The sequence below is a fragment of the Physeter macrocephalus genome, chromosome 14 (assembly GCF_002837175.3).
Source record: "Physeter macrocephalus isolate SW-GA chromosome 14, ASM283717v5, whole genome shotgun sequence".
Classification (NCBI taxonomy): Eukaryota; Metazoa; Chordata; class Mammalia; order Artiodactyla; family Physeteridae; genus Physeter; species Physeter macrocephalus.
In genome coordinates, this window is record NC_041227.1 from 57,972,608 (window position 1) to 57,983,463 (window position 10,856).

General features: G+C 39.5%; 1 protein-coding gene across 3 annotated transcripts in view; it reads right to left on the reverse strand.

Annotated features, from left to right (window-relative positions):
• PARN (poly(A)-specific ribonuclease) overlaps positions 1-10,856 on the reverse strand; it is a 159,233-nt gene that overhangs the window by 118,096 nt on the left and 30,281 nt on the right. For all 3 annotated transcript variants that reach the window (XM_055090007.1, XM_007106145.3, XM_028499783.1), the window contains exons 14-18: positions 7,400-7,443; positions 5,780-5,822; positions 5,005-5,080; positions 2,853-2,963; positions 2,479-2,548 (exon numbers count right to left, since the gene is read on the reverse strand). In XM_055090007.1, coding sequence (XP_054945982.1) covers positions 2,479-2,548; positions 2,853-2,963; positions 5,005-5,080; positions 5,780-5,822; positions 7,400-7,443 — 344 coding nt within the window. The remainder of the gene's footprint in view (positions 1-2,478; positions 2,549-2,852; positions 2,964-5,004; positions 5,081-5,779; positions 5,823-7,399; positions 7,444-10,856) is intronic.

Here is a 10,856-nt window from a genome sequence, read left to right on the forward strand (position 1 = left end):
CGCATAGCACAGGGAGATCAGCTCGGTGCTTTGTGACCACCTAGAAGGGTGGGATAGGGAGGGTGGGAGGGAGATGCAAGAGGGAGGGGATATAGGGATATATGTATGCATATAGCTGATTCACTCTGTTACACAGCAGAAACTAACACAACACTGTAAAGCAATTATACTCCAATAAAGATGTTAAAAAAAAAAAGAATGGATAGCTGTACTTGACCAAGCTATTCCAACATAGAATAAAAATAGTCCTTATTTTGCACTTCAAATCCTGCTGGAAATTTTTTTCCCTTCGAAGATGAAGATTCTTCCTTTACAGATGGGGAAAAATAGAGCAAAAAAATTAAAGTGGCCAAGAATTTTCAGGGCAATATCACAGGAGGATTCCTCAATCCTCAACTATTTTTGATATGCATCTAGGTTTCAGCAAAAAATAATCTGAATAGACACAAGTCCCAATTTAAAGTGAAGTTATGTGTTTACTGCCCAGTTCTTCTGAGTAATACCCTTGCACATAATTAGCAATAATAAATTGATCTAGAAATATATAAAGTCTTATTAAACTTTTAAATCAAAGCCTATTTTGACTACTCTTCATTTTGGTCACACAGATGACTGATAAAACTAGAGACAGCCTCTATCTAACCCAGTTTGTATCCATCACTTGATTTTATTAGAAGCTGATTTTGGTGGAGAAGCAGGATTGTTGTTTTAAATATTTAAACACGAGTAAACATCTCCCAGGTGGAAAATATTGTTAAACAACGAACTTAACATCAAGAACACAAAAATGCAGGACTTCCTTGGTTGGTCCAGGGGTTAAGAATCCACCTTCCAATGCAGGGGATGCGGGTTCGATCCCTGGTCAGGGAACTAAGATCCCACATGCCACGGGGCAACTAAGCCCACGTGCTGCAACTACTGAGCATGTGAGCCACAACTAGAGAGCCCACGTGCCACAGCTACAGAGCCCACGTGCTCTGGAGCCCATGCCACAACTAGAGAGGAGCCCGTGCACTGCAATGAAGAGCCCACGTGCCACAACGAAAGATCCCGCATGCCACAACGAAGACCTGACGCAGCCAAAAATAAAATAAATAAATATTTTTAAAAAAACAAACATAAAAATGCAAGGAAAGGCCAAGATCCAAACAATATTTAGTGTCACCTGCAGATTCCATAGTCAATGACATAACTGTCTTTCCTAAGATTTACAAAGATAAACACTACCCCCAAAATTAGAATTAAGAGCTAAGAAAAACCTATTTTGAGCTGGATAGACAGCTAGAACTCAACTGTTAGCAGAACTAATTTCCCATGCAGAAAAATTCAACTTAATTTTCAAAATACACTACATTGTTACCCAGTCCTCTTTGAAAGATGTTTTGAAAAGTCAAACACATTTACCTCTGAACTTCCACAGAAAAGAAAAATGAAGATTAAAAAAATAAGAAGCCACAGTATGATAAAATTCACTAACTCAGACTACACAAATTCCAAGCCTATAGGAATCCAGATGGTTGGAATTAACATCTGTCTCTGCAGCATGTCACCTACAAACAAGCACTGTGATACTGGTATTTATACAGACTCTGAAGGAGACAGCATTCTTACTCGGTGCAGCACTGACGGAAATGTAAAGTGCTGCATATAATGTAAGGAAATGATGTAACCAACCCAATACTGAAACAGTTCTTTCTCTCAGTGGTAGTAGTGATCAATGTGGGCTGCCCTATTCTGTCTGGCTTGCCCTGAATCTCCTGGAACCAACCCCATGAAGAGAGCTGGGGTAAAGATGAAGGTTTAGGGCTCTGGCATGGAGCCAAACTGTGGCCAGCTTGAGGATCACATCCATAACTTTAGCCTCAACTGTGCCAAGAAAGCACAAACCACACTTTGAAATAACTATCTGAGATTCTTTGGAAATGCTCTGAACTTAGATGTTTCCCTGAATCACACTGACTTCCTCCAACAATAAAGGTATCCGAGCAAGCTTTTACTTCATTGGATCCATTCAGATGAGGGCTCGGGATGCAATGATAATCAAAACTTCTCCATACATTATCTTAAAAGCCATCTGTGTAACCAACATCATCTCAGATAATAATGCAAGCATAAATAATAATCTCACACAGAAAGCTTGTTAGGGGTAAGTTAGGTCTGACTGTGTACACAGACACATACACACAGTCTCCCTTGTGAGTCATTTAAATTCCAAAACCACCAGTTCTTTGTCTTGGAAGAGATGTGCTATTACCTTCGATAATGTTTTCTTTCTTTCTTTTATTTAGCCAATATATTTAATAAATTATTTTTGAAAAGGTCAATTTCTATTTTTCAAAAAACATCTGAGTCACCAGAGATTAAAAATATCTTATCTAAAAATGCCCTAGACCTCCCAATAACCCCTAATAGACATCCCAAATACTGGGCTCTTCCACAGTGAGAGAATGCTGGGGGACTGGGGTCCTGATTACTTACTTGTTAAAAAAAGGTTCGATGAGTTTTGATCTGGCAGACACATGAATCTTCGGAGGACTAAGAAAAGAACCTAATGAAAAAAAGCAGAATATTATATACAGTCAAGTAGACAAAGCCTGAAAAATATCTTTAAATCAATGGTATGGCTCAGCAAGGGTAAAAGGCACTTATCCAGGCCAAGTACACCACAGGTAAGCGGTGATGGTTCTCCCCGTGTACTCTCCATCCCCCGCCCTAACATCCTCCCCCTCCTCCCACTCCAACCTCAAAACCCTCCCACTTCTCACTGGGTGAGTGGATCCCAGGGAAAGGGCAGACAGGGAAGATCCACTCTGGACCACAGTGTGTCTAACAGAAACATGTACAGTGAGTACCTAGGTAGTTTGCCATGGAGATGAAACACAGTCCTGTGATATAAGCATCATAGCCTGCCTCGTGGAGCTGTTCAGAAGCTGTGTCATAACTTGGAAAACCTTCTGCACTTTCTAAAGAGGTAAAAAGAAAAAAAAAAAAGAAAAAACAGTTTTCCCAAGATCATCACAAATCATGAAGACTGGTAAGTGCACTGCCCTGACAAATCCAAATGGCATTAGTCTGTGCTGCAGAAACATCCTAAATAGGCAGAAAGAAAGCTATCTATTTCTTAATTCTCTCCACACAAGACCTTGAGATAACAGAGTCACTGAAAACAAGGGCATTGGTCTAGACTAGAGAAATGCCTCCGTTACATTACCAAAGACTCAGCCACAGGCCTCTCAACTGCACGCAGGTGGGTGCTATTTACAATCATGCATAACTGCTCTGTGACAATGATTCCTCTTCTGATTGGGACGCAACAGGTATTTCAGAGTAATGACTAACAGCATGGCCTCTGGCGTCCCACTGTCTGAGTTTGAATCTTTGCTCCACCACTTATTTGCTATGTGATCTTGGGCAGATCACTCCCCCTCTGGGCCTCCATTTTGGTAGAATGGAGATGATAATCAAAGCTCCCTCATTAGGCTTTTGTGAGGATCAAATGAGCTAATATAAGTAAAGCTCTTACACCGTGCTTGGTACACGGTAAACGCTCTGTAATTGTTATCTGTCAATACCCCAGGTAACCCTCCCCAAAAGCAAGACTCCAATCAAGATTGGCAGCTCAATTCAATACTATCCTTTACTATGTCTCCAAGCTTACAGATCTAAAGATGAAAGCACAACTAAGTCCAAAAATAGATCAGAACTTGCTGTAATGCTGCCCTTGGAATATGGGGCCACTTCATAGGAGAGACCATTTTATAACATGACTCTTTGGTCACACTGATATACACAGATGCTGAGAGAATGAGGTCTAAGACGAGAAAGCCGCTTTAGAGTAAACTCTCTACCAGAATATTATACGGAAATAATAGGATAAAACTATAACTCATAGATAATTATTTCCTAGAACCATTCCGGAAATGAATATCAAAAAGGTTACAACAGAATCAAAAGCATGAGTATAAATTAATAATGAAAAGGCTACAATTGTTTTTACGTCAATACAGTGCTCTTTAAGCAAGAATTCTTTAACCTCAGTAAGTATCAAATATTAGACTTTAAGCTTAAAAAAAGTCTTTTAACATGAGAGCCAACTAAGTCATAGCCTCTACCCTGCCACCAACTGAAACACGTATTTCCAAAATCAATTATTTCCATTATATAGTTAGAGAAAAGGTCTAGGCTTTCTCCCCTCCAACAACCCCACCACCCTTTACTTAATTCCTTTTTTGGACTATTCCAGAAAGGGAAGCAAATAACTGTAGCCTTGGCTGCTTTAGTATCTTCCATTGTCAATTTCTGAACCATCAGTCCTATTATCAAGGTCCTATTATCAAGGTCTTGGGAAGTTTGCAGGCTGCAGCTAAGGGAATGTGAGTTACTGTATCAAGCAACACAAATAGGCTAAGAGGAACCAAGGAATAACACCTGGAAGGTTCACCAAATACCTGGGTAGGGGCCATGGCCAGATGTGGCAAAACATCTGCGCCCCCAAGAAACATTCCTCCCTTTTTGGTTTTCCTCACTGTTGCTGTTGGGTGCCTAAGCCACCTCTGAAGGAGGAAGGGCTGGGGCCCCTCCTTCTTCATCTGTAAACCCAGTTCTTGGGCTTTCCTGAGACAGAAAGCATATTTTCACTCTAGCCCTTGCAATTAATCACCAACTTTGTCTCCTCTGAAACAAAGCACCATAAAAAAGAAAGACACATCAAGTTTAGGGAGAATTCCAAGCATTAGTAAATAAAAAGCCCTGAAGCTTCCATTGCTAAACTTCTCAATGAACAGGCTACCCAATCCTACTCACATAAAACAGATGCAGAATTAGAAGACCACCTTTACTCAGAAAACAGTAATTCAACCCAGGGCATGAGCAAGTTAATTTAGCCAAAATCTACAAATGTACAATATACGTAGTTTCTACAACAGTTCCACCTTTCTTCTACGATAGACGTCCGTAATTATCACCAAGAGTTTGGGGCTTTTCAGGATCATTTTATATTCTTACCAACTTTAGGAGGGTTGAAAGGTGTCTCTTTTAACCGCTTTTCCAATTCCGCAAGGGATGTGTTGTTAATGATATCCTGCAAACCAGTAAGCAGAGAATGATGAGCCTTTATCATCTCAGTGCAACATACATTAAAGAGATTCACTGTCAGGAAAAAAAAAAAAAAAAAATCTAGTACTGCCCCCTTGTGTTCTTTAAAGAAACACAGGAGTTGTTTTTTTCAATGTGAAAGAGAAACGGCAAGTTTAATTTCCACCATATGGAAAGTACAGCCGTATGAAAGGTTTTTACAGATGTGTTAGATATCTACAGACCTTTGGGCAGAAAGCTATACTGTTCTGGCATTCATTTCACTCAGCCATATAAAGTCACTTCAGAAAGTAGCAACTGATTATACTTTTACCTGAATTCTCTTGATTAGAATATATATTCAAAATATGTAAACTAAGGAAAAGAAATGAAGGCATGTGTGCACGTGTAACCTATTCAAAAATACATTATATAATATTAAAAATTTACATTCAGAAAGAATACAGGAGAAAAAAAACCCCACATTCTACCACCCAAAGACAACTGTTATTCACATTTTGATATATTTATTTCTAGTCTTTTTCCAATTTCTTTTTTCCTTTTTTGTTCCTTTCTTTCTTTTTTCTTTTTTTTTCCAGGGGGGGTGGTTTGAAAACGACGTTTCAATAGACCAGAATTCCAAAGCTCTTAGAAGTAATTCAGAAAATTTCAAATTATAGCTTGATAGTTCAGATTTTAAAAATACCTTAAAAGGTTGTGTGCTGGCCATCAATTTTGTATCCAAGAGTCTAAAAGCAAAAGAATTTTTAATAAGGTAAACAAAATGTATAGCAATGTTTAAAATGTATTTTACTCAAATGAAAGTCTTAAAAGTGGACAGAGGAATTAAGCACATCAGCCATTCCAACCTAGTGCTGGCATCTCTGCTACATTAGATGAGGACTCAGTCCCCTCATCCAGGGATTTCATCAAGAGACTGTGGGAAAGTCCACACCCAGAGCACAAGTTTTGATTTGCTGAGAGGGCATGGGCTACATTGACCTCAAGTGTAAGTTAAATATCCTCATATGTTTTTACATGGATCAAATACTGCTGCAGGTCTAACACTCTCAAGCTGTTACCATCTCCTACCACTACCCAGATTTGTATGATATAATTTCTTGGAGGGTCAAAATTTGCATTTGGCAGTTTCATACTATTGTTGTTATTTCTTACTATTCTGCTTCAGACACTGGAATACTAAAAAAAAAAAAGAGGAAGACACTAATATGAAAACTGTTTCTTCTCACATAAATGTGAGCACTGCAGATAACAGGACAGAAATAGCCTGGCTGAAAGAGCAACTGTCCACCAGCCCTCTTCAGACAGGTCCTCAGATGCAGACCCTTGCTCTGCAGACTCCATGTGGCTGACGTGGACCTATCAGAACACACAGTACTAACCGTGGACATTATCAGGTTAAGGCACTGACTTAAAGTTGAGAAAAAGAAACTCTCTAGGCAGACAGTTCTTGACTGACTACAGAATACTCTCAACTGGACATATTCAACTCTGTCCAACTATATATTTAACTGTCTCCAATAGTCAACTGAATACCCTCGACTGGACACTTCACCGTGACAAGGTTCACCCGACATATAAGAAAGACAAGAGCCAACTCAAGAAGACCTCACCAGTTCCTCAGATAGCGGGAGGTGGGATGAGAAAAAAGCAGCTGCTGTCCATTTTCACCCTCAGGTCGTTTCTGATTTTTAATTTTTTTTTTTCTGATTTTTAATTTTTAACAACAAAACCAATCATCAATTGTAAAAGCAAACCATCACAAAGGTAGAGCTGTTAAGCCATTTCCCAGCTTATGTGAATGGGACTGTCATCATGACCAAATGGTTTTAATAAATTACTGAATACCTGTTTGTATTATGGATGCCCTGACGACTGTTTTAAATGAAAGACAGGGGCTTCGCTGGTGGCGCAGTGGTTAAGAATCCGCCTGCCAATGCAGCAGACACAGTTCGAGCCCCGGTCCGGGAAGATCCCACATGCCGCGGAGCAACTAAGCCCGTGTACCACAACTACTGAGCCTGCGCTCTAGAGCCCACGAGCCACAACTACTGAAGCCCACGTGCCACAACTACTGAAGCCTGCGTGCCTAGAGCCCGTGCTCTGCAACAAGAGAAGCCACAACAATGAGAAGCCCGCGCACCGCAAGGAAGAGTAGCCCCCGCTCACCACAACTAGAGAAAACCTGCATACAGCAACGAAGACCCAACACAGCCAAAAATAAATAAATAAAATAAATAAATTATTAAAAGATAATAATGAAAAAAATAAATAAATGAAAGACAAATCCTCAAAGAAAGCTTACCTGGGGAAGACACATGTTGTCATCTCCTTAAACTCATTTAAGTCCTAAAAAACAAGAGGATGACCTGTTATGATTTTACTCATACACTCACAATATTTAAAACATAAATATTTAAAGGCCCATAGCTCTCTTCTCAAACCGTGATATCTCAAACAGGCCCTTTAGGCTAAACTGTCAGACCCATATCTCGTTAATAATTACTTTCTAAAAATCTTGTCAATTTCCTCACTGACTGGGAATCATATGACCTGATTATTAAACTTCTGCATAACCAAAATAGACAAATATGAACATTTTATGGCTGAAATAGGAGAGGAAAAAAGGTTTCTATTATATGTAGAAAACTGTCAGTAATAGCTCTATTATACAACTCATCATAATAGTGAGACTAGTAGAGTTATTTAAATAAAATGGTTCACAATATCCTGTAATAACCCATAATGGAAAAGAATATGAAAAGGAATATATATGTGTATAACCAAGTCACTTTGCTGTACAGCAGAAATTAACACACATTGTAAATCAACTATACTTCATTAAAAATTTTTTTAATAAAATAAAGTGGTTCATGCAGGAAATAGACATATTGTAAATTAGGTTACACTTTTAATGGAAACACCGTTGAAATACTGGTTAAAATGGCCACTAAAACACAGACTTTCCAATACACATGATTCTTGTTTAACTACTCAGAAAACTGCTTAAATGGCACCAAGAGCAAGTGACTAAATTAGACAATTCATTTCCCAAGTTTATTTGCTCAGGAAGTCTAGAGCTGGAATGAGATTGCTCTCATTTTTTAAAAAAAATAAATTTATTTATTTATATTTTCTTTTTGGCTGTGTTGGGTCTTCGCTGCTGCATGTGGGCTTTTTATAGTTGTGGTGAGCAGGGGCTACTCTTCATGGCGGTGCACGGGCTTCTCATTGCAGTGACTTCTCTTGTTGCAGAGCACGGGCTCTAGGTGCGCAGGCTTCAGTAGTTGTGGCGTGTGGGCTCAGTAGTTGTGGTTCACGGGCTCCAGAGCACAGGCTCAGTAGTTGTGGCACACAGGCTTAGTTGCTCCGTGGCATGTGGGATCTTCCCGGACCAGGGCTCGAACCCGTGTCCCCAGTATTGGCAGGCGGATTCGTAACCACTGCGCCACCAGGGAAGTCCTCTCATTTTGAATTAACTCATTTACATAATTGCCACACTGTACTACATAGTCATACTCCTGACCCTTTGTAACTATACTTCTCTTCAGTGTTATTCATGCTTCACAGGCAACTTCCATTTCCCATTAGCTTTGCAAGCCTGTAAATACAGACTGTATTTAGCTAGCTTGAAATATTTACCAGCTTTTCAATGGCTAACATTAAATTAATGAACAATACATGAATAAGTGATTTCAATGCTAAGTCAAACAAAAATGCAAAAAGACTATAACCTCTCAATACCATTACAAAGCCTCACAAGCAAAAAAAAATTAGAATTATGGCAACTTCCAGGGCCAGCATACAGCAGAGTTCTAAACCAGTGCCTTCTAAAAGGTTATGCTGAATGAACTACCAAGAAGACTTTTAAAAGGAGATTCTCCCCTAAAAGGCTATTCCAAAATATGGATTCTTTAGTATACTTTTAAATGCAACATTTGACAACAGCATATGTAAAAGTTCTACCATTTTAAATAGGTCTTGCTCTTTATTGTCATCGCTTCTTCTAAAGGTAGATGGAAGAAAACCATTTTCTCCTTCCAACAATGACAGAACACAAAGAAGTTAAATAACATACTCAGGTCACCTGAGTAATAAAACAAGGGATGAAACTGCTTATCCTAACCCACCTCCTACTTTGCAACAAATCATATGCTCTTTCTAGAATTTGATTCAAAACTAGTTACATTCAAGATAACATTTATTAAGTGCTTACATACTAAGTGCTATGCTAGGCATTTAGACACAGATAATAAAAAAATTATATTCCTTGTCCAGGACTTCCCTCGTGGTGCAGTGGTTAAGAATCCGCCTGCCATGCAGGGGACATGGGTTCAATTGCTGGTCCAGGAAGATCCCACATGCCACAGAGCAACTAAGTCCGTGTGCCACAACTACTGAGCCTGCGCTCTAGAGCCCACGATCCATAACTACTGAGCCCGAGTGCCACAACTACTGAAGCCCACACGCCTAGAGCACATGCTGTGCAACAAGAGAAGCCACCGCAATGAGAATCCCGTGCACTGCAATGAAGAGTAGCCCCTGCTCGCCGCAACTAGACAAAGCCCATGTGCAGCAACAAAGACCCAACGCAGCCAAAAAGTAAGAAAAATAAAATTTAAATAAAAAAAAGGTTATATTCCTTGTCCAAAGAGCAAATCACCTAGAAGGAAAAGGGGCGTAAGTTGTAAAGACAAAATTTATGCAACAAAAGAGGTAAAAGAAGTTTCTCTGAACTTCTGTGGGAGTTCAGAGAAAGGAAAGATCACTTCTTGGGCAAGGCAGCAGGCAGGGAAAACTTCACGGAAGAGGCGTAAGCTGGACCTTGGTAAGACAGGTAAAGCCGTATATAGCAAACATTGAGAAAAGCTAGAGAAAATTCAAGTTGGAGGAAGTTATATACCCAAACCAAAGATATACAAAGACACTTTCCAGGGTAAAAAATGAGCCAATCTTGCTGAGAATAAGGATGGTAACGAGTGACTAGATTACACAAGAAGGCTGGGCCAGATCACAGAAAGTTTGATATGCCAGGCTAAAAAGAATCAACTGTATAGAAAAACAAAGAATGTGGGATTAATTCAGAATTTTGAGCAGGGTTAGTGATGTGAACAGAGTCGTACATCAGGAGATTATAAAACTGACACAGTTGGAAGATACGCATTTGTTAAATCAATAGTTAACGCCTCTTACATGCCAAGCCTTGTTTGGTGGTCAAAACACAGTATTAAATACTTTCCTCTTTCCTTACAGATACCTTCACTGCTTTAAAGGTCAAAAAGTCGTGAGAGAGACTGCTACCATTCGCCAATAAGGAGTGAATGATCTGAAATTAACATTAGCTCTTTAGATGTACACAATGCAAATTCACACCCATCATGTTTGTTTTGAGACTCACAACTATGATGCCTTTGAGTCCCAGAGGGTGATAGAGTTGTTATGAAAAGCAGGGACAATCTGAAGGTTGCAGAAATAGGACAAGGGAAGCAACAGACCCGCTGTATTCAGAGCTGTGCTGTGTTGGACTTTTCCAAAGAAAAGTAATCAAGATGCTGATGGAACGATGTCTCATAAGAAACGTGAAGTAACTGAGGCTTCACAGATGTATAAAAGGCACTGAACTCTAAAGTAGGTATCATCCAATCCAGAAGTCATAAAAGATCAATCTGGTGGTAGTTTAAAGCAGAGGTTGGAAAACCATGGCCTGCAGGCCAAATCTGGCCCATCACCTTTTTTTTTTTTTTTTTTTTTTTGCAGTACGC